This window comes from Ananas comosus, linkage group 14 (genome assembly GCF_001540865.1).
Source record: "Ananas comosus cultivar F153 linkage group 14, ASM154086v1, whole genome shotgun sequence".
Classification (NCBI taxonomy): Eukaryota; Viridiplantae; Streptophyta; class Magnoliopsida; order Poales; family Bromeliaceae; genus Ananas; species Ananas comosus.
The window spans coordinates 11,087,493-11,112,141 of NC_033634.1; the positions used below are offsets into that span (position 1 = coordinate 11,087,493).

At 35.5% G+C, this 24,649-nt stretch overlaps 2 protein-coding genes across 2 annotated transcripts; both read left to right on the forward strand.

Moving 5' to 3' along the window:
* LOC109720710 (auxin response factor 12-like) lies at window positions 1,189-1,792 on the forward strand. The gene is made up of 2 exons (XM_020247988.1): window positions 1,189-1,370; window positions 1,477-1,792. The coding sequence occupies exons 1-2, from the start codon at window positions 1,209-1,211 to the stop codon at window positions 1,573-1,575; spliced, it is 261 nt and encodes an 86-aa protein (XP_020103577.1). The 5' UTR covers window positions 1,189-1,208; the 3' UTR covers window positions 1,576-1,792.
* Window positions 10,686-24,261, forward strand: LOC109720361 (subtilisin-like protease SBT5.3). The gene is made up of 12 exons (XM_020247410.1): window positions 10,686-10,814; window positions 10,865-11,365; window positions 20,621-20,730; window positions 20,829-20,926; window positions 21,006-21,170; window positions 21,287-21,395; window positions 21,890-22,424; window positions 22,500-22,597; window positions 22,814-23,065; window positions 23,152-23,266; window positions 23,348-23,561; window positions 23,630-24,261. The coding sequence occupies exons 1-12, from the start codon at window positions 10,686-10,688 to the stop codon at window positions 24,169-24,171; spliced, it is 2,868 nt and encodes a 955-aa protein (XP_020102999.1). The 3' UTR covers window positions 24,172-24,261.

Sequence of the window (24,649 nt, forward strand, 5' to 3'; positions counted from 1 at the left end):
TATTAGGGTTTAGGAAAGAAGAGAGGTATCGATATAGAATATATATATATATATAATATATATTTAATTTGATCAGAATTGAATGGCGTAATACGCGTATGTGGCTTGCTTGTAATGCTACGCTACCACCATATATATATATATATATATATATTTTTTTTTATACTCTGAAATGATTAATTTTTCCTCCTTTTCCTCTATAAAAGCAGTATTTGCTGTGACATAGAAAGTTAGAGAGAGTGACCTCCCGGGCTTCAAAGCAAGAAGCTACTTGGAAGCTTCTGATTCTGCATTAAAAAGTTACTGAAATTATTTTTTTTTTATTTTTTACCGCCCCTTCCATCATCAATCCTACTTAGATTAAGTTTATAGGGAAGTTAATAGTTGAACGAAGTAGTCTAGTTTTATGATAAAATATATATCAATAATCTATAAGAATTAAAAAAACAACACTCTTTGGCATTTTAATAATATTATTCTNATATATATATATATATATATATATATATATACATAATTTATTTTTATTTATTTATATAATATATAAAATATTTAATAATTTTTATCTCTTAAATCTTCATCCAACGGTATGGATTTTTAAAACTCGCCGGATTCGGGTCCAGGTTCGGGTTTCGGGTTTTTGGTCAAGTACGGATATGGGTATGGATTTTTAAAACCCGTCAAGTTTGGATCCGGATTGGGATTTTAATTTGGTTTTCGGGTTCGGGTTCGAATTTTTGAAAACCCGACCCGTTGACATCCCTACCTGAGCGCAGAGTTTGGTTGAGCCAACATCAAAAATTTTATATTGTTCAAACAAATAAGCTATTAAATAATATGAATCCGCAACACTTTTGCCACATGGCACCCCATTCTTCACCCATCTGCTCCTCTTTTCTTTTTTCCCCATTGTTGGTAACTGTTACCTCCAATAAATAAATAAATTTATTCTACTCTTGTCGTTACATCCCTCCACTACTTGGGGCATTCATTTTCTTTCAATTTAAGCGTTTCTAGCTTTGCATTTTGGCATAGTGCTGTGGTGTTAAAAAGCTTTGATTACGGAGCTACTGTGGATAGCACAAATTTACGGTTGCGGGCCACTCTGGAGCATTAAAGGTGGCAGCAAATGGCTCACTTCTGCTGTTGCGGACCTAACCGTGGTGATAAGCTAGGCTAACTAGACCCTAAAGTGATTGATTTTTTTTATGCAGCAGGAGCAGATAGATAGCTTCCTTCCAATTGAGATGGGTATAGTGAGCAAGCAGCCGACAAATTACTTCTGCAAGACTCTGACGGGAAGCGATACGAGTACTCACGGGGGATTCTTTGTTCCCCGCCGTGCTGCTGAGAAGGTGTTTCCTCCCCTGGTATGTTAGGATTCAGCAAATTACATGAATTTTTTTGTCAAGATTTATTGGTTGTGGAGTATTTATTATAAGCTTATGAAGAAATTGACCCTGGTGTTGGTTGTAGGATTTCACTCAGCAGCCACCAGCGCAGGAGCTCATTGCGCGTGATCTTCATGATGTTGAATCAAAGTTCGGCACATCTTTCGAGGTAAGGAGAAGGTAGGGAAATAGATCCGTGCCGTGGTTGAGGTATTGGAAAGAATGAATGTTGATGCACATAAGGGATTAGTGTAACATCTTCAGGAATCAGTGCTTGTATAGCATATAGATAAATTGGTTATAGATGTTAAGAGTAGTGCTTACTTAGTTTGATGCCCATAGATGTTAGATAAGATGGATACAAACGCCAAATTATGTATTCAGGCATGTAGCATTTTTATGGTTGGAAAGAATTGATTCAATGTCTCATGATATAGGTTGGGTTCGAAGGTAATTAGATAAGGCATTTCTTTGATTCAATACAGTGAAAAAAGTTGATGTTCTTGAATATATGAGAGGCCCAAGGAATTGACAATAATATAACAGTAGAGTTGTAAATAAGCAAGATTATCTATTAAAGAAATTTTGTTGAATAAGGACTCTTCTTGAATGGTTTAACAGAATATATTCTGTGGCATGAACAGTTATAAGAGAGATGTTGTTTCTCACCTTTGATCGGGATTAACTGCCAAAACTATCTTCTTCTTTGAACCATAGAATGAGTAATTTGGATCATCAATTTGAGCAACCCGCCGACCTTAATGTGAATCCTGGGACAGAATGCATTGTTTATGCCCTTATCAAATGTATTTTTACATGTACATATGAACGTGTGCATGCACACATGTAAATTGTTGTTTGGCGTTCCAACATCCCTTTTCTTTTCAAAATAGTAAAACTTCTAGCAGTGGTAAAGTTGGGTAATTGGAGTAAACTGTTGCATCCAGTTCTCCAGTGTTATATGATTCTTCATAAACAACATACCCCATGTATCCATCATTGTTCCCCCTGAGGCTCAAGCGTCCTTGGCAGCCTGGAGCACCATATTCTCAAGGTTTGTTTATTGCCTATTGGCCGGTAATTATCGATTCCACAGTCTTTCTTAATTTTTCCAGGTTAATGTACAGTTTGTCTCTTATTGAGCTACACTATGCATGCCATGTGAAATTACTTTATCGAAACCTACGATTTTATCAATGTGAAGTTCTTTACCAACAGAAAATCAATTTTCGGGTATTATTTATTCTCTTTTTTTTTTAACTATATTTCATACTTTCATGTATTTTTCTTTTAGAGAATAAAGAACTCGAGAGCAATTCCCCGGTGTTTCTAAGAGGGGGTAGTGGAGAACGAGGCATTCAGCCTTTTAATTTTCTGCCTTTTGGTGTGAACCCCTAGGTTCAACAGAGGTCAGAACCATCACTGGTGGAGAATGAGCTTAATCAAATGCTATGCTGTTACTCCAATTTTAAATTAAATGCCCACTTTCAATGAATGATCCTCCAATGTAATTGATAGCTCTTGCTAAGATGAATGCTCAGAATGGTAGACATAAATTGAAATATGGTCTTCTCATATTTTGGTGATGCTTTTACTGTCTACAATTAGTTAGTATTTTGGGTTTCTTTTTAAGACTTCTAAAATTGAGTTTTTATTATTGCTGTAGTATAATAGTTTGTTTATTAATTTACTTCTTTGTTATGTGAAATAACATTCTTCTACGATTGTTCTATTTTTGTTCTATTGCTTCTGCTAATTTATAACAGTAAATTTGTGACTTTTTTATTTCCAGCATACCTAGATTTGAAATGTGTAGCTGCTGTAGTATTGAGTTTAATCTTTAAGTAGCCTGGTTATTTCATTGTTATTAATTTAGGCATCTATATATTAGTTCAAAATAGATTTACAATAATTATAAATTAATTCAAATTCCCTTAGTTAGAGTCTTTTCTTATTTTTACATCAGATTTGTTTCAGTAAAATTTCTTATTTAGTAGGGACAACAATTAAATTAAAGTCTTTTCTTATTTTTTGCGATAGAGTCTTTCTAAGGAGAAAAAAAAAAACTATAATTTTACTTCAACAATAGCTACTCGCTGCAACGTGCGAGTACCTACACTAGTTATTAATGACAGACGAAACCAAAAAAATAAGTAAATATTTCCTTACTGACTGTTATAATTAGTTTGTTATTAAAAAAATATAACAAATAAGAATGAACAATAATCAACCTGTTAAAAAAGAACATTTATATCCATTTATAAATCTAATTTCACGAACAGTTATGATGAATTCGTTAAAAATATTTTAAATAAAAACGAACGGTTATAATCCATCAGTTAAAAAATAGTTAATAAAAAATATATTAAATAAGAACGAATGAACGGTTATGATCAATCTATTAAAGAATAACATTTATATCCATCTATGGATCTAATTCTATAAATATATCAAAATATATATTTTGAGAATCAAAAGTGTAAATTTACCTCAGATTCTGAATCTCAAAATAGGTAGAAAAAAAATTTTTGATTGATAGCTATACTAGCGGACTAATATGTCATTTATTGGATAGAAAGACATGTTCTTTTTGACTTGTTGTCCAAATTTAAAAAATTCATATGGGATTCCTAAATTTTTATTTTTTTCATAATACGAGATAAGTTTATATTTTCAGAATGACAACAGGTTACTACTTAAGATCAATAGTAAGGATAATATTGAAAAATAAATATTAACCAATTACTAATTAAATTTGATAAATCCTAAATAAATATTTGCTTACTTATTTAATTTTGTTACTTATATCAAATTAGATAGTGACTAATTTAATAAGTAACAAACCTTTATAAAGTGAATTTAAAATTTAATTTGAGCTTAAACTTTATAATTGTATACATTATATTCAAATTTAATTTTACTTTTAATTTTCAGAAAGAAAAAAATTTATGTTTAAATGAGTAGTACATTTCAATTCAAAATGTTAATTTAATATTAAAATAATATGAAAGTTCAAATACATAAACTTATTTTAAATTGTAAGTTATGTTGTATTTATAAACACAACTTTTATTATTTATTTAAATAAATGGCTTCTACTTTTAAAATTAGATTCAAATTGTTTATTCGATAGCGAAAGCAGAATTAAAGTTCAAAAATATTAATTAAAATTTTGAATTAAATTAGATTTAATTTATATTATAGTTAAAAAATAAATTTTGTTAACTATTTAAATTAAACATTTCTATGTTTGAAAATTAGCTTTAAATTATAAATCTAAATTTAATTTTATTTATTATAATTTCAAATTATCTTTAAAATAATTTTTACCTTGTTTAAATAACAATATTAAGGAAAAAAAAAATCTATCGCTTAAAAATTAAAAGTATAGATTAGCTATTATTTTAAAAATAAAAGCAAAATGGGCATGAGTTTCTCTCAAAAAAAAAAAGACATGACTTTGGAATAAGATGGGATGGTGGGGATGGAAAATTTACAAAAATGGAAGGGAAGGATAAGATTTTTTATATTTATAAAAGGGACATTATGGATGGAAAATTTACAAAAGTGGTAGGGGAAGATGCAATGTTCTATATTTATGAAAGGAACATTATGGAAATGAAAATGAGAATTTACAAAATCTTTGGTGCTAACACTACATGATGAGAAAACTCTTTACTTCTCTTAGAAGGTGACCTGCATCCAAGGCAACAAATTTAAAGCTAGTCATTCTCTAAAATAAAATGCGTTTCTATCGTCTATTTTTATAAATTTAAGAGTTGAGATTTATTGGTGTATAAGAGCATTGCTCAAAAAATAATAAGCCATGCATATATATCATCAATATAGAAGAAAAATTTTTAACTTTATTTGGTAAAAAGTATGAAAATGTTGATTACTGGAGTTTATGGAGTTTTATTCGTGAGGATTCATCTATGTTGCTGGTGGATGCAGCCGTCACTATTTATTAACAATTTGGTGAATATTAGTTATTTTAAATTAACGAAATGAAATAGTAATAAATATTTTGAAATTTAAATATCTATTCACAAATGAAAGATTGTTTTAATGCATTTAATTATACTAGTGTTGAACCCGCGCTTTGCTGCGGATAATTTTGACGCTAATTCGAAAGTATAATTATAAAAGAAAAAAAAAAAAAGAGAACCAAGAAAAACTAAAAGAGAATGACAACAAAATATATCATTATCAACTATACAAATATATATTTAGAGTGCATGATTACTAAGCATTAAGATATATTGGTTAAATATAATTTAGAGAACATATAAAAATAAGAAGGAATTCTAAAAATTGACACAAACTTAAGCAATACAACGACCACTGTTCATCCCGTCAGCACGTCTTCAGGGTGGCGCAATATGAACAGTATGAGCTTTCAGAGATCCAACAAAAATGAAAATATAAAGCTCAGTGTAGAAATCAATGTGAAAGAAATGTGAGGTAGAAGAGACTATTAAAGTGCAAGCTGAGGTTAAGTCTTCTCATACGCATATGTGCACCTTCACCTTTTTAACCTCTATATATGGAAAAGGTTTTGGTCCAAAGGAATATGTTGGTCAAGATATTGACCCTTTCCATTGTTGGTTCTTTTTTCAATATTGGTCCTCTTTCCAATATTGGTACTCATGTTGGTCCTCTTTCCAATGTTGGACCCATTTTCAATGTTGGTCCTCTTTCCAATATTTTATCAAATCTGGGTAAAATTTTTTTGCGTGAAAAAAAGAGCCACATGTGAAGGCTTTAGGCAGAATAGAGAAAAGGAATGACGTGGAGGCATAAATTTCTTCCACGTCTATTGTCACAACCATCAAATTATGTATTTGTATGGATGAGCGTATCACAGCATGCATGTATAGCCCCTTAATAGAGTGATATTGCTCTATCAATTATTATTATCACTTTGAAATTCAAGTCGACTGCACCGTTTACGACAGTTCACTCACCAAATTTTTATTCTTACTCGTGATAATTTTAATTTCCAAAATTAAAAGAAATAGTTCATAACAACTTATAAATTCTCATATTAATTTTAAAATAGTTATGAAACCTAAGAATTGAACAATTGAACAATAAGTTAAATATGAATAAATTCAACTTGTAAATTCTAAGATATTTAGAAAATATTAACGGGTTAATTACAATTTAGTTTTCTCCAATATCACATTTTGTTTTATAAACACATATGTAAAAGAAATTATGTGTCAATAGTATTAGGCAAAAATAAGTACATTTTTTTCCTTTTCCAACATTTTTTTTTTCTCATTTGATGCTACATGGTTTTATAGTTCTAATTTTATGGTGATATCATATTTAATTCATGACCAGCAACAAAATAGCATGCACCTTATGATGATCTACATGAATGATAGATGAACTAGTAGTTAAGATACCCGCACAATGCAGCGGATAGTTAATATTATATTTAATTTATAATTAATATTAGAAAGTATATTTTTAGTTAAATAACACAATATTAATAAATTGTCATTACTTAAAAATATTTTTTTTCCTGCTAAATAAATTTCAAAATTAGTATTCAAGCAAAAAATTCAATATAGAGAAGCAAAAGAAAAGGTGAAAAAAATATTTTTTTTGTTCACAGATAGAATAATATATGACGAAAATTATATTATTGAGAATATATAATTATAAAGTGTTCGAGGTTCACGTCCGAAGTAAAATACTATCATTAGTTGAAGCTTAATAATTTTATTCCACAAACTATTAAGATAATAAAATAATTTGGAAGAAAAAATAAGTGAGTTCGGTTTAGAGTGTGGTGCTTATACAAACTAATACGATCATTCAACGTGGAGCCCTCACTCAACAAAAAAACCAGTTCAAAGATGAAAACTATGAATCAATTGGTCTGGTTCTGTCCAATTAAGCAGACCAGTTCAAGCCAAAAAAAAAAAGGGCACTGGTTTGGCTCAAGCAAAAAAAAACAGGAAACTTGAGCTAGTTTAGGGTAGAGGCCTGACTCAACTATAATCGGTTTGGTTCAAACAATTAAAAAGAAAATGCGGTTCAAAAATAAAAACGTATAAAGCAATTGGTCTGTTTCAGCCCAATGAAGTAATTTAACTCAGTTTGGTTTAAGTAAAAACAGAGGGAAACCATGTTTGGTTCAAGCAAAGAAAGATGAAATTATTGGGAGGACTTGAGCCGGTTCAGGTTGGCACTCATACTAGACAATCCGGTTCTGTTCAAGTAAAGGAAAAGAAAGCGGTGGAGCTCACAACCAACAACATTGAAGAGAATGTTGCCATGTGGCAAGATTTTAGAGAAATAATAAATAGTAATAGATAATAGATAATAGATTACAAACATCATATGGAAAGTAGGTTTTTTTTTTTTATTAATGGTTTTACATTCTCGTTCTTACGCCAAAAAAGAATGGCCAATTGGGATGCAAATAGTGTGGATCCGAAAGGTGGGACGGGTCCCTTACAATTCACCTCTTTTTTTTCTTTGCAGGATTAGAATAGATTTGAAACAAGTTGATTTATATTTTATTTTTAGCCCCTCTTACTATTCTATTTAGGGTAGGTCAGGGTAAGTTATGATCCGAACAAATCTTTGATAGATTTATAAAAATTAGAAAAGATCAAGAGAAGGTAAGGCTCCTCCCTTTCTAAAACGGTTCAAAATACTCGATATATTATATCCGATCCGGACCCTACTCAGAACTGTGCTGGATCTGATAAAAAATGAATAGTATAAGGTTAAAAAAATTATCCAATAAAGTTTCAGATATGGATCCGGATCCATACCCAATTTGGACCAGACCCAAACTCAGCCTTTCAATTGATAGAATCCGGAAGATTTTCCAAATCCAGATTAGGAACCGGACTCTAACTTGGACCCAGCAAAATAGTTGATAGTAAATAAAAAAGTTTGAAACTGAAAGATCAATTTTCATAGGACTTACAGTCTATGTCATTCTGTTTACTCAATTTTTTTTATTTTACTCATTTTTTTTTTAATTCTGGCTGTTTACTGCTTGAATCTTTCTTTTGAGCGAATTTATTGAACTAGGTGCAACTAATTAGAAAGTATTTTTTTTTCATAGTGAGAGGTTTATATATGGTATGTTCATAGACTGTTTAATAAAATTTATAAAAAATATATACATACGTTTATCCATATCCGATCTAGACCCAATCCATACCTGACCATACCCGGTCTTAAACAGGTAGTATATGAGTAGTCGTTACCCAGGCCCGTTCAAATAGACCTGATGAATATATTATTAGCTTAAGTACACAGATCCGGATCCGATCTGAAGATAAATAGGTAGGGTAATTTTTTTTAAAATCTTTATTTTTTAGGGTATGTGTATAGTATATCAACTATCTAGATCCGATCCGGTCCGTCGACACCTTTATCCCTTTCTGCTCTATTTTGCTATTAGATTGGAGCTGAAGGAAAGGGTCCTCTCTTTCTGCTCTATTTTGCTACTAGATTGGAGTGGTTTTGTGAGCGAATTATTTTTTTCTTTATTGTTTTATATTCAACTGGAGCAAATCGGAGCAGGATCTCCACTGATCCGGATCCGTTCGTATCTCTAATCTTAACATACTAAGGTCTAAGTTTGATAAGAATAGCAATCAAGTCCTTTTAGATTTTAAAAGTGTCCATTGTGAAATCCTTACTTTATTTTTAAATCTTTGAAATCAAACAGCAACAACATTGAGCTATATATGCCATATTTTTTTTGTTTGAGATAATATCCAATATACCCCTCAAAACTCTAAAAATATTTAATTTACCCTTGATTTCCAAAATCATCTTTCTTGTTTCCGAATTTGCTTCTGAAAAATGTCAGTTTCTTTCAACGTACGTACCCATACCCCTCGAGGGTTTATTGGCGAGATTTGGATTTTTAAAGGGTTATTTTAAAAATTGAAAGGTAAATTTGAAATTTTGAATAGTAGCTAGTCAAGAGTATATAAAAAATTGCTCTTTTTTGTCTCAATTGCAGGCAAAATTTTCTAGAATCGAATCAAGTTCAAAAAAATTTAGCCCCTTAATTCGGCTTAAATTTGAACTAGTTAAGGGCCTAAAATGCTTTTTGCTTTCTGTAGGACCCGTGAAAATTGTATCTTTATTGTGATTTAAGTTAACCATGTGTGGCTATTCCATTCGATCTTTGAGAAAGCATGAAAATTAAAAAAAATAAAAGTTGATAGAAAAATTTCAACGAAAATTCCTTTTTCAATTTTCCATTCTTTTGATTCTAAAAAGAACTAGTTTTTTTATGAAAATTTTGTTTCTAGATTTTATAAAAAATAGTGTTTTTATTTTTTGATTTTTTTAAAAATAAAAAAACTAATTTTCCACAAAATAAGAAAATAATAATAATTTAAAAAAACTAGTTTTCCTCCTAAGCAAAGTAGCAAACAAGCGAAAAACTGAAAAGAGACTTTTGACCCAAAAAAAGAATTATTTTTTCTTCAAAAATCATTTTTCATACTTTGCCCAGTAATAAGATTATTATAATATAATAATTAGTAATCTACTAATTTGGTTGGTTTGCTAATTATATCTAAAAAATTTAAAAAAAAGGACTTTTGAAGCAATTCAAAATTTAAAGTTCCTTACCTCTTTCCTAATCCTGAACCAGATTTAAAATTTCGTATTTTGGAAGAGTTCAAAATTGGAAGTTCGTAATCTAAAATTTGAGTAATTTAAAATATCTTCATATTGGGCCACATGAAATCCTTCAAATTTGAAATAATTCTGTCACGCCCCGGATTACTCGTTTTTCCGGACACGCTAACAAACCCGCCGTATACATAGAAATTTCTCCTGTATACGAAGCGAAGCTGTACATGAACCTGTAATCATACAACACTACAACTAGTAGTATAGAGCTGCTAAAAAGAACAATATATAAATAAAACTGGTCACTATACATACATAGTATTCTAATACAAAAACACTGTCTGCCACCACGAATGACGCACCTCGCACGGTTGATCTTATTTTGATTTTCCACCGTGGGGTAGTATTCATGATGTAGATTAGAGNGGGTACGTAGAGCACTTGACGGACGGGTGGAATCCGTTTGAGAGGAGAGCACCGCTCTCTCTCTCAAGTTCGCCGTCGAGCGGTTGGTGGGCGTTCTCCGGTTTCATTCGGCCATTTCATCGAACGGATGGATGGCGTTCGACAGAGCTCGGTGGAATTCAAAGGAGCTCGGGTCGGGACGTCCCATAGCGACGTAGGCGGCGTGGATTGGCGAGGAGCGACGCCTCGGGTTAGAGCATGGGTTGGAGCATGTCCAGGAGCAACGCCTCGGATTGGTGTTTCGGAGCATGTCCAGGAGCGACGGCGACGGCGGCTCGCGGTGACGTCGGAGTCGATGCCGTCGCGGTGACCGCAGAGGAGTTTGGGGCGAAGTCCGCGGCCATTTGCACGGAGATTGTCGAGAAGTGACGCCTCAGGTCGGGGTGTCTCGGAGCGACGCGGGCAGCCTCAGAGCGTCTCGAGTCGGGGTTTCGATTTTACGTCCCACCTTCGCTCTGATCCCGGGCTTCGTCGTCGTCCATCTTCTTGCTGGTGTAGATGAGCCTGTCGAGGGCCTTCTGGATGGCGTCGCGGCCGCCGATGAGGAGTTTGGCGATGACTTCGGGGTCCTGCTCAAAGCGTGCCTCCTCGAACTCGCGGCGCACGTTGGCACGGAGCACATCGCGCCACGGCACGCCGCGCGCTTTGGGCTACGCGTCTCCGGCGTAGAAGAGGAAGAAGATGAGCGGCAGAGGAGGGCGGAGCGCGCGTCGGTGGAGCGCCTCGGCGTGGAGAGCTCGAGGAGCTCAAGCGCGGAGGGGGCGGCGGAGTGCCCGGAGCGCGCGTCGGTCGAGGAACCCGGCGAGGAGAGCTCCCGCGACCCGCCATCAGCCAGGAGGTCTGCTGACAGTGCCGCCGTCACCAGATCTCCGGCGATGGTCACCCTCTCACCGGGAGGTCGTGATCGCGATTACGAGCGAGAGAGAGAGAGAGAGAGAGAGAGAGAGAGAGAGAGAGAGGAGAAAGAAATCTTTCTTTCTTCTCCCCTTCTTCTTTTTTTTTTTATCTTTTTTTTTTTTTTTTTTTTTTTTTTTTTTTTTTTTTTTTTTTTTTTTTTTTTTTTTGAAGAGAGAGAGCTTTGATTTTGGAGAAGGGAGAAAAAAGATAATAATTTTCTTACCTTTTTTTTTTTTGTAAACGATGGGGATTGGGTGGATATTTTTTTTTTTGAATGGATTTCAAGGTTCAAAAAGCTCTCTCGTTTGATTTTTTTCGAAGGGTATTTATAGGGGTGGTTGTAACCAACCTGAGGGAAACGTGCGAGCGAATTGCGAGACGTGGGATTGTGGGTAGTTGAGAGGAGATTGTGGGATAGATTTTGGACGGTTGCGATGAGATTGTGAGATATTGGGTGGTTAGGATGGGATTGCGGGAATATTGCGGATTAGTTCTTTCCCTTTGATCATATTACACCTTAATAAAAATATTATATGATTAAGGTGGGGCATTTTGTAAATATATAAAAGGGAATAGACTAATATGCTATTTTATATACCCGTACGTATTATTTTTTGCAATCCGGTGCATGGGATATTTTCAAAATTTAAATTTTATCCATACACCTGGTGCATAGATGATCTCATAAACCATCTCTATTTATTATTTTCTCTCTCCCCTTTTTTCTTTTTCTTCTTTTATTCCTCTCTCTTTTTTCTTTCTTTTTTTCTTTTTTTTCTTTTTTTTTTCTTTTTTTTTTTTATGCTTCAACAAACACTCGCTCCAGCGAGGATCTAATATCAGTATATATAAGAACCAAAAACTACAACTACCTGTAACTGGTATATCTCTTTCCACGATCGATATCCGCGACAGCAACAGCTGAAGAAGAAGGCTCTGCAAAAAGAAGGGTAACAACTGGGCGCGAGAACTACTGCAAAAGAAGTAGTTCTCGGGGGGTACCGCCCTCAATCTCATCGGCTCGCCCACCAAGTCTACAGAAAGTGTGCACAAATGAGATAGTAAAGGAACCGGAAACAATTTACAGCTATATGCCACTATACTATCATTATCCAACACTAACTATCTGTAGAATAATGCAATCTCAGACCCGATCTCGATAGGGACTGTGAACATACATGTCCCAGGGACTGTGAATACACCCGTCCCGCCTGTCGAATCTACAAAACTACCCCACACTAAGCAGTCCGTGGAGAGCAAGTCCAACCAGGACACTACGACACTAATGCAAATGCACAAAGCCCGACTCCGGAGTGGCATCGTGGGCGCTACCCAACCGAGTATGCAAACGTATCTCTGCCGAGCTCAATCAGGCTCTCATAGGCTATAGTCAAGTAAATAAGGTCAAACTGGTCTAACAACCAAACTCATATGTCCTCAGCACAATTTAATGCCAAAAATAGCAAACTGGGTCTACCGTCAACCTTAATGGCATCCGACAGACCGAAACAGCCTAACCACTGCTGTAAAAATAAGCTCGACATCTCAGCACGAGCGTAAATGCATTCTACACTATTATGGGTATCTACCGCCAACAAACTGCGGTGGTACAGATAAACTATAGCTCCTAAGCTTTCAGCGTATCAAATGCACACTAACAGCGTGGATACGATCCGCGACAGCTTCAGAAGCTATCTGAGTATCACATGCGCACTAACAGCGTGGATACGAAGCACAACAGCTTTAGAAGCTATCTGAGTATCAAATGCATACTAATAGCGTGGATACGAAGCACAAAAGCTTAAGGAGCTAACTAATATAGGTATCCACCTCCCACAATTGAATATTACTCAAGCTCGGCATCCAGCACGAGCGTAAATGCATTCTATACTAATATAGGTATCCACCTCCCACAAACTGCGGTAATACAAACAAACTACGACTCCTAGAGCTAAATCTGGTAGTTTCACATATGACAGTGTAGAAGCGCCAGTTTTCTCCTAAGTCAATTCCAAATTTATATGTATAATTAACTAACATTTGAAGCTCCAAACTCATATTTCATAAGCATGCAAATCACTAGTTTGAGCTAATTATATGATATACAAAAGGCTAAACATACATGCTGTCAACTACTAAATTTAGGAGGAGAATTCGATGATTAACTCACCTCAAGCGCTAATCCACGGTGGTGAGGAGTTGCCGGAATCCCTGCCAAGCTTCAGCCACAAGCACAAGCCTCTCTAAGGATTTCAACACCCAAAATATTAAAGTCCATCAATAATCCAAAATTCGGCACTAAGCTCAAATTCACATCAATTCAATGTCGATATCACATTTCGATCTCCAAATCAAGTGAGACAAGGTCCCAAAACCAATGAACTAAGATGGAATATCACCCTCTAGTCCAAATCCAACTTCCTCCAAAGATCTGAATACAAAAACATCAACATTACACCAATACCCTCAAATTTCAGTACTTAAACTTAATCCGTCAACTCTAATGTTGAAACTCACTTATCAATCCTCAAATTCTCAATTCAGATGATGAACACCCTCCAAATCAGTAGAAAAATGGTGGCACAACTTTCACTGGCCGAAATTCCAGCTCTCTCCATGAATTGGTCCATAATAATCAAAGAAACTCAAATTCAGGACCAAAACATCAGCAGCAAAGAAAAACCCAAAATCGACTAAAATAACCTCAACCAAATCCTATAAAAATGGCCTCTACGAATTTCTCTGTAAGTCTAGAATCCAACAAACCAAGTTTTGTGGCAAACGGAGCTCTCTAAGTTGCACACGAGCCAAAACGCCGAAGGTCGTTGCATGGAAACTGCTAGAACTACAGTGCTCAATGTAGAAAGTGAGCAATTTGGAGAAATTGGAGTAATTTGAGGTGTTAGATGCAATTCTAAGCCTTCACTGTGAAGAGAGGATGAAAAGAGTTCACTGGGGACGAACTCTAGCTATGCATAGGGTAATAGAATGATCCAATAAGCCGCAGGAACAAAAGCTGCTAAATTGCTTACTCTGCAAAAACGATGACTTTCGTGCGCCCAAAACAACATTCTGGGCGTCCGAAACCTCCAGGCTACACAAGTCTTCCTCTTCGGTTCCTCCGCCTGCGGTCCGCTGCGCCCTAAACCGGTTCCGGCGGATCACACCTACCACGAACCACATGTCGGAGAGAACGATATTCATGAGGTAAGTTTTCGGACCCACTTTAGGCGTCCGAAACCTGGATCCGAATTGGCTTCCAGTTCTGTTCAATCCTGCACTCAACTTCTGGGCGACCCAAGCCCTGCTCTGGGCACCCGAATCTGGCAAAACTTCAGTTTTGCTTATTTGAGTGCGCCGACTCCATTTCTGCATCCAATTCGTGCAGAAATGACTACGACTCAATCCGACACTCTCCAGATATGTCGACTAGTCACTAATACTGTAGCCAATCCTATCCAAACCTCCGGAACACTACAAATTCAAAATTAAAAGTTTTGTAACTTGAATTATATGTTGAATGAGATTATTCTATTAGTTTTGCAAAAAAAAAAAAAAAAAAGTTTTCAAGATAATTCAAAATTTGAAATTTGTAATGTAAAATTTTACAATGCCAATTCTAATAAGTCAAATCCTGCAGGCGATTTTTTTGGAGATTCAAAATTTAGAAATATTAATTCAAATAAACTTTATGAGATATCTGTCACGCCCCGGATTACTCGTTTTTCCGGGCACGCTAACAGATCCGCCGTATACATAGAAATTTTTTCTGTATACGAAACGAAAGCTGTACCCGTACCTATAATCATACAATACTACAACCAGTAGTATATAGCTACTAAATAAAATATATATAATAACATGGGTCCACTATACATACATAGTATCCAGGTATAACAAAAATACTCGCTCCAGCGAATTACAACATCAGTATATATAAAAATCCAAAAACTACAACTACCTGTAGCTGGTACTCCTCTAACTCTGAAGTTCGTCAGGAAGGGCTCTAGCTCGCAACACCCTTTCCACGATCGGAATCAACAGTAGCAGCAGCCGCAATCGAAGGCTCTGCAAAAGATCCACCACTGGACGTGAGAACTACTGCAAAAAGAAATAGCCCTCAGTGGGTATCACTATCGACCTCAACGGTTCACCCACTAAGTCTACAGTAGATATACTCAATGATAGTAAAGAGACTGAAAACAATCTACAGCTATATGCTACTATACTATCATGATCCGATACTAACTATCTGTAGAAAATGCAAATCCTGACTCAATCTCACTAGGGACTGTGAACACACCCGTTGTCACGCCCCGGATTATACGTTTTCCCGGGCACGCAAACAGACCCGCCGTATACGTTCCTGTATACGAAGCGAACAGTGGTTGTACCTGTAAACATGCACACCACAACCAGTAGTATAGAGCTGCTAGAATCAAAAAGAGATATATACAATAAGTTTCATATACATACATAGTATCCAGGCACAAAAGGACTCGCACCAGCGAGTTATAATATTTGTATGTACATGAACTCAAAATAAAAGTGCAACTACCTGCAGAAGGTACTCCTCTAACTCTAGCACGGCTGGAAGGGCTCTAACTCGCGATGCCCTAACCACAATCTGAATCAGCAGCAGCAGCAGCAGCCGAAGGCGACGGTTCTGCAAAAATAGGGGTAGCAACTGGCGTGAGAACTACAGTGGGTATCGCTCTCAGAATCATCGGTTCATCTACCAAGTCTACGGTAAATGCATAACAATAGAAAAGAATCTGGAATAAATCTACAGCTATAAGTCACTAATTTACCATAGCCCAACACTACTATCTGTAGAACAATGCCAACTCGGACCCAATCTCACTAGGTATTGTAATCATACCCATCCCAGGGACTATGAATACACCTGTCCCGCCTGTCGATGCAAAAACTACCTCCACACTAAGACCTTTCACATGAAGTTTGGACTTTTGTTCTTTCAGAAAACAAATCTTTGTAGGATTATTTCTTTTCCAAATAAAGCCACTATATTATGTAGTGGCAATATTTAAAAGAAACCCCTCAAGTCTTTTTTTATATTTTTGGATTCACACCCCTTCACTTTTTTAAATTTTTTTATTTAAGCTTTTTTATTTCAGCTTTTCATATTAGTTTTCTTATTGGTTAAGATGCCCATTTTATTCAAATTTAATATTTTTATTTAGATATTAGTTGTTGTTATTTTGCTAACTATTGTAGCTTTAAAAGTAATTACAATCATTAAATTAATTTTTTGATTTGAGTTGTTCTAGTTGAAAAATAAGTTAAATTACGAATGAGTCCAACTTGCGACTTCTGAGATATTTAGAAAATATTAGCGGATTAATTACAATTTAGTTTTCTCCAATATCACATTTTGTTTTATAAATATATATATATATATATATATATATATATATATATATATATATAAAAGAAATATTAGTCTCAATATTACTGGGCAAAAATAAGCATAGTTTTCTTTTTCCAACATTTTTTTCTCATATGATGTTACATGATTTTATAGTTCTAATTAAGGTGAAATCATACTTAATTTATGACTAGCAACAAAAATAGCATGCCCCTTATGATCTACATGAATGGATACATTATACACATCATATGGAAAGTAAATTTTTTTATTAATGATTTTACATTCTTGTCCTTACTCCTAGTGGATGCAAATGGTGCGGATCCGAAAGGTGGGAGGGGTCCCTTAACATCCACCCCTTTTTTTTTTTGGTGGGTTAGAACATATTTGGAATAAATTGATTTATATTCTATTTTTAATTTCACTTACCGCTCTATTTAGGATGGGTCATGATAGGTTGGGATCCAAATGGTGCGGATCCTAAAGGTGAGAGGCGGATGGGTTAGGGTAGGTTAATTTTAAGATAAAATCATACTTGATTTATGACTAGCAACAAAAATAGCATGCCCCTTATGATTTACATGAATGGGTAAATTATATACATCATATGGAAAGTATTTTTTTATATTAATAATTTTACATTCTCGTCCTTACGCCTAGCTAGATCAGAATAGCTAATTGGGATGCAAACAGTGCGGATCCAAAAGTTAGGAGAGGTCCTTACCATTCGCCCCGCGGATCCAAAAGTTAGGAGAGGTTCTTACCATTCGCCCCGTTTTTTTGGCAGATTAGAATAGATTTGAAACAAGTTGATTTATATATTCTATTTTTAGCCCCACTTATTGCTCTACTTAGGGTAGGTCAGGGTAAGTTGGTATTCGGGGCGAATTATTCTTTTCTATTGAAGCGAATTCGGGGCGAATAATTCTTTTCTTTATTGTTGTATTCAGTTGGGGCAAATCGGAGCAGGAGCTCTACCGACTCGATCCATTCCATTTGTATCTCTAATCGTAACATATTAAAGTCTACAGTTTGATAAGATCATACAAATAGCAATCAAGTCCTTTTAGATTTTAAAGTGTCCATTATGAAATCCTTACTTTATTTTTTAATCTTTGAAATCAAATTACAACAACATTAAGCTATCAATGCCATATTATTTTTTGTTTGAGATAATATCCAATATACCCCTCAAAACTCGAAAAATATTTAATTTACGCTTGATTTTCAAAATTGTCCTTTTTATTTCCGAATTTGCTTATGAAAAATGAAGGTTTGTGGGCGAGATTTGGATTTTTAAGAGTTATTTTAAAAACTGAAAGGTAAATTTGAAATTTTGAATAGTAGTCAAGGGTATATAAAAAATTGCTCCTCCAAATTTTTTAGAGCCGAATCAAGTTCACATAAATTTAGGCTTTGGGCTTAAAATTTGAACTAGTTAAGGGTCCATAATGCCTTTTGTTTTCTGTAGGACCGCAAAAACTATATCATCATCGAATCATTGTGATGTAAGCATCACGAAAAATGTAAAAATTGATAAAAGAAAATATCATTGAAAATCCTTTTTTCAGTTTTCTGTTCGTTTGATTCTACGAAGAATTAGTTTTTGTTTTTGTTTTTTTTTTAAACCTTGTTTCTAGATGTTATAGAAAACTAGTATTTTTGTTTTCTGATTTTTTCAAAAAAAAAAAAAAACTATTTTTTCATAAAATATGTACATAAGATTGTTATAATAATCGAATAATCTAATAATTTGGTTGGGTTGCTAATTATATCTAAAAGATATAAAAAGAAAGATTTTTGAAGCAATTCAAAATTTGAAGTTCGTAATCACTTTCTAACCCTAAACCATATTTAAAATTTCGCATTTCGGAAGAGCCCAAAATTTGAAGTTTGTAATCTAAAATTTGAGTAATTTAAAATATCTTCATGTTGGGTCACATCAAATCTTCAAATTTGAAACAATTCAAAATTAAAAGTTTCGTAACTTCAAAATTTTCTATTCGGCGCTTTGCAAAAAAAAAAAGAAATTTTTTCAGAAAAATTCAAATTTTAAAATTTGCAATGTGCAAATTTTGCAATATTAAGTCAAATAATTCAAAATCCAAAATTTAAAGTATAATGAGATATTATAGGCGATTCTGTTGGAGATTCAAAATTCAGAATAATTCGAAATTAATTTCACGAGATATTGTAGGTTGAATACTCAAAATCTAAAAAAATAATAATTAAAAATTCAAAGTTTAATAATTCTTAATATGCCAGCTTTAATAATTAATTAAAACATTAATAGAGAAAGATTTGTTTTAGTATTTAACCCTGGTTATATTTGCTCACTAAAAAGTGATCAATATTTTCCTTATATTATTATTCTATATAATAATGGTAATATTATATTTGTTATATTTGCTCTATTTGGAATTATTTTATAATGTTTTCCCTAATTTTGCCTATCTCTTATAACAATTCATATATATATATATATATATATATCAAAAAAAAAAAAATCTCACTAGGATAACATTAATCACCAGTTTATATATTTTTATATATATAATTTATTGAGGAAAAAGGTGGTAAATATTTTCAAAGTTTAAGTGACTATCTGAAATTATACAAAAGTTGAGATGGTTTTTTCGTCGCCACTTTGAGATTCGTGCTGGCTGTGTGGTGAACGGCTGATAATTCCTATACTAATGTAAGAATAAAATATAATATTAAAACTACTTTGAGATTCGTGCTGATTGCGTGATGAACGGCATATTATGTACCAAATTTTTGTTCCATTCCTAAATAGAATGAATGAGTCGATAACAACTTATACATGCATTCACCCGATTTTCTCTCCTTTTCTGTTAATTCCTTAAACATTTTTTTTTTGTTTTCCTAAATATCTCAATTTTAAAATATCTCCTAATTAATTTAACCAATATTTATTTATCCTAAATATCTCAATTTTAAAATACCTCAACTTCTCCTAATTAACCAATATTTCCCAACCTTTTCTGTTAATTCCTATTTAAACTTTTTTTTTTGTTATCCTAAATATCTCCATTTTTTAAATATAATATCTCCTAATTAACCAAAAATACAGGCTTATCATTTTATGTAATGTAATGTAACTAGACATAAAACATTGTCAAATTCAAAAAAACAACCCATATATATCCCCATATAACCTCATTTATTATTCTCTACTATATTATATATATATATACATATGCATATACATTCCTCTACATACATAGAGTCATATAAATAATGGTTTAAGAATTAAATTAAAGAAGATTAAAAAAAAGAAGAGGAGATTAGAGAGAAAAAGATGGAGAAAAAGAGTCTTTTTTTGTTCATCACCTTTGTGTTATTCTCCTCTCTCTTGCATCATCCGGTTTTCGCCGCGAAAAAGGCAAGCATTATTGTTCTAATCATATCTTAGAGTTGGTGATTTTATTCAATTATTTATATTTATTTATAGTGTCATAGTATAAGTTTTGAGCTCTATTTTTTGGTGTTTCGATATTCGTCGCGTGTCGAAAGAAGAGATCCATAACAAAATCATATTTTTTGGTTCATTTTAATCCTTACCATCCCTATTTTTCATATTTTTTGATGAATATTTTAGTCATATATTGTATTACTCTTTCATAATTAATTATCTATGGATCATATCATGATGAGAATTAAACAAAAATCATAACTAAGATGTAAAACTATTTATTTGTTATGCTTTTTGAATCATTTTGAATCTATCATCTTAAGCTACTATTATACATATACTGCTTATTATTAGTATCTAATTATTGTTATTCTTCCTTATTTTTTTGTCATTTTTTTGTGAATATTTTAGTCATACATTGTGTATCTTGGATCACATCCTCATGGCGACGACGCGACGCTCGAAGATTTCGATCGCGCGATCGACTCGCACCACGAGTTCTTGGCCTCATTTGTTGGAAGGTGAAGATCAAAGAACACTTTAAAGAGTCACTCTTATATTTTTCTTAATTTTTCATCATTAATTATTTTATGTATCAACACTAATTTATCATTTATAGTAGGGACAAGGCGAAAGATGCAATGATTTATTCATACGCCAAAGCGATCAACGGTTTCGCAGCGCACTTGGAAGAGGAAGAAGCGCGAGCTATCGCAAGCGAGTCTCTTAACTTGTTTTCAAATTACTGAATTGTGCAATATGTGTGATAAATTTTCATCGAGCTTTAGTTTTGTAGATCACCCTGAGGTCGTGACGGTGTTCGAGAACAAGCTGAAGAAGCTGCACACGACTCGTTCGTGGGCTTTCGTCGATTTGGAGAGGGACGGAAAAATCCCCCGCGAATCGATCTTTCGGAAGGCTAAGTTCGGCGAAGACGTGATCATCGCGCACATCGATTCCGGTTATTACTTTTAACTGCACTTAATTACATGTTGTTGCCTCTAAAATCTTCTTTAGTAAGCTCATTTGAATTCATGTTACATGATGTTCTTGTTTCTGTTTCTGAATATTTTGAAGGTGTGTGGCCCGAATCGAAGAGTTTTAGCGACGAAGGGTACGGACCGGTTCCGTCGAGATGGAGAGGTTTCTGCGAGAACAACACCAAGGATCAGGTTCCTTGCAACAGGTCCTCAATTTTTTTTTTAAATGTTCATTTAAATTTAAATTTGTTTCTGAAATGATAATTCTGATGATAAATCACAACCACATTTCACAATTCTCTATCAATTGCTTTGAATAACTGCAATTGAAGATGATTTCAAATCTGTTACAGCATTTTCGGATTAGCTATTCTCATTTGCACACATGAAACACAAATGAATCATAGTTATAACATAATTTCAAATTTATCAGATTTGATAGAGATAGTTATAATTGATTTCAATATTATCAGCGAATCGATCTACGATAACATATTTGCGTATGTTGTACATTTTCACATCATTTTCTTGTGTTTTAAGCCTAACATTTAGTTGATTTTAGTTGATTTTGTTTACTGTTGTAGTGCTTTATGTGTATTAAAAGCGAGAAATTATTGCATCATTTTTTGTGTAATTTAATTGGATTTCTAATTTTGATCATCTTATTTATGTTTAGCATGATTTGAATTCCTGCTTTTAGGAAGCTGATTGGCGCCAAATACTTCAACTCGGGATCGCACGCGATCGATCCGAAAATCCCCCGCAACAACACGGCGCGGGACTACGAAGGCCACGGCACGCACACCCTCTCCACCGCCGGCGGGAACTTCGTGCCGGGCGTGAGCTTCTTCGGCCACGCCAACGGCACCGCGAACGGCGGGTCCCCCAGGGCCCGCGTGGCCTCCTACAGGGCGTGCGGCGATTCCGGGTGCGCCGACGCGGACATCCTCGCGGGGTTCGACAACGCAATCTACGACGGCGTCGACGTGATCTCGGTCTCCCTCGGGGCGGAGCTCAGCATTCTCGATCCCTCGACTTACCTCGACGATGGAATTGCGTTGGGGTCGTTCCACGCCGCGCGGAGAGGGATCACGGTGTCGTGCTCAGCTGGAAACTCCGGCCCGACCCCGGGCACTGTCGTCAACATCCCCCCATGGGTGATAACCGTCGCCGCGAGCACTATCGATAGGGACTTCCCCTCGTCTCTTACCCTCGGCAATAAGAGAATAATAAAGGTAAACATGTTTCGCATAATCATGAATCGCAAGCGCTGATCGGCGTGATGTTGATCTCCGATTTACTTTCGTCAGGGTGAAAGCATGGAGACGAAAGATCTACCGCAGAATAAGCTTTATCCTTTGATCTATGCCGCAGACGCTGCGGCTCCCAATGTTTCTCGAAACACTGCGTAAGCGACTCTGAGCTCAGATTTGCTCAATTTTTTGTTAGCTGATTCGCGATATCTTGAAGTTAAACAGTTTTCTTCAGCAGGGTTTAGCAGATTCTGTATCTCAGAATAAACTCTTTAACCTGATCTGATATCAGATAGATTATATCGAATTTTACGATTACATAACATTCGATCGATTGATCGAGTAACGAATTCGCGACGTGTACGCTGCAGAATGTGGTGCAGCACTGGGGACTCGCTTGATTCCGCGAAGGTGAAGGGGAAAATAGTGGTGTGCTTGCGAGGAGGAGATATTGCGAGGATAATGAAGGGGAAGTCGGTTCTCGAGGCAGGCGGGGCCGGTATGGTCCTCGCCAACGACAAGGACTCGGGCAACGACATCGTCGCCGACCTGCACTTTCTCCCGGCCACCATGATCACATACAAAGATTCCCTTCCTCTTTTCGCCTACTTGAATTCCACCAAGTAAGTCTGAAATTTGAATTTAAATCTGAAACTCAGATGTTGCTGTAATTGAATCTGACTCATTTCGATGCTGTACTTAAATGCAGGTCTCCTGTAGGTTCGATTTCGCCATCAAAAACAACATTCGGCCTTAAACCCTCGCCGATGATGGCCCTTTTCTCGTCCCAAGGGCCCAGTTTGCCGTCACCGCAAATCTTAAAGGTGAGTTGTTCGACGAAACCGACTCTAGTTACAATTTACGGCGAGTAAACCTTTTGTTGCTTCTTTTTTTTTCTCTCGCAGCCGGATATTACCGCACCAGGAGTGAACATACTCGCGGCCTATTCTCCGGTTGTTAGCGCGACCGGTGTGGACGGGGACGACCGCACGGCCTCGTACGCCTTGCTGTCGGGGACATCAATGTCATGCCCGCACGTCGCGGGGGTCGCGGGACTCGTGAAGTCGCTCCATCCCAATTGGAGCCCCGCTGCGATTCGATCGGCAATCATAACGACAGGTAAATACCTTTTCTTTCAGTGAACATGCAGAAAACAACCCCTCTGATCTCTCCTGTTTTCCACGCAGCACGAACCCAAGACAACACGGGAAAGCCGATTCAAGACGGTGCCGGACAAAAGGCCACGCCGTTTAACTACGGCTCGGGCCACATCCGACCGAACCGTGCCGCGGACCCTGGCCTAGTCTACGACGCGACGTTCACCGACTACTTGAACTTCCTTTGTGCTCTAGGCTTCAAATCGTCGAATGTCACTCGACTCATTAGAAAGAACTTCACTTGCCCCTCGAAGGCCGTGACTCTCGAGAACTTGAACTACCCTTCGATCACTGTGGCCGACCTCAATAAGACCTCGACCGTAACCCGCACTTTGAAGAACGTCGGGTCCCCCGGCACGTACAAGGCCAGAGTCAAAGCCCCGTTCGGGACGACGGTCACCGTTAAGCCCGACACCCTCAAGTTCGACAAGGTCGGAGATGAGAAGTCGTTCACGGTTACTTTCGACTCGCACAAAGATGAAATCGGAAGAGGATTTGTGTTTGGAAGGTTGATTTGGTCCGACGGGCGGCATTATGTGAGGAGTTCCATTGCAGTTAATGCAGTTGCTTGAGATATCATTCTTTTTACACCTATTTTAATAGGGATTAGAATTTGGAGTTTGATCGAATTAGAATTTAGAGTTTGAATTTTTATTATGTTTGGGTTAGAGAACATTGTTTAAGTTTCATTTTGAGAGACCTCTTGTTTCTCACTATTTATTTGAACTTGTTATAACCTTAATTAATGAAAATTCTTCTTTTGTTTTCCTTTACATGTCATAAGAATTCGAGCCGAATTTCTAAATTTCAGCAGTCCATATAGCATTTTGTTTTCAGAAAACTACAAACTTAGATCATTGAATATGGATGTGGTACTTTATTGTCCTCTAATAATCTGAGCTTTTGAAGAACATAGTTTTTCACATGATCTTTGGATTCAAATGTCATAATTCAAGCTTTTTAAGAACATAATTCTTCTGCATTTCCTTTTTTTTCTTCTTTTTGCTATTATAAGTGCTCTACATTGGAATCAAATCACTCATCTATCAT

Bases quoted from the DNA above. Each gene is read 5' to 3' on its own strand.
- LOC109720710 (XM_020247988.1), top strand. From the start codon at position 1,209: ATGCAGCAGGAGCAGATAGATAGCTTCCTTCCAATTGAGATGGGTATA. The intron at 1,371-1,476 runs GTATGTTAGGAT...TGTTGGTTGTAG, and splicing joins AGAAGGTGTTTCCTCCCCTG to GATTTCACTCAGCAGCCACC.
- LOC109720361 (XM_020247410.1), top strand. From the start codon at position 10,686: ATGGGTTGGAGCATGTCCAGGAGCAACGCCTCGGATTGGTGTTTCGGA. The intron at 20,731-20,828 runs GTGAAGATCAAA...TATCATTTATAG, and splicing joins TTGGCCTCATTTGTTGGAAG to TAGGGACAAGGCGAAAGATG. The intron at 23,562-23,629 runs GTAAATACCTTT...TTTTCCACGCAG, and splicing joins ATCGGCAATCATAACGACAG to CACGAACCCAAGACAACACG.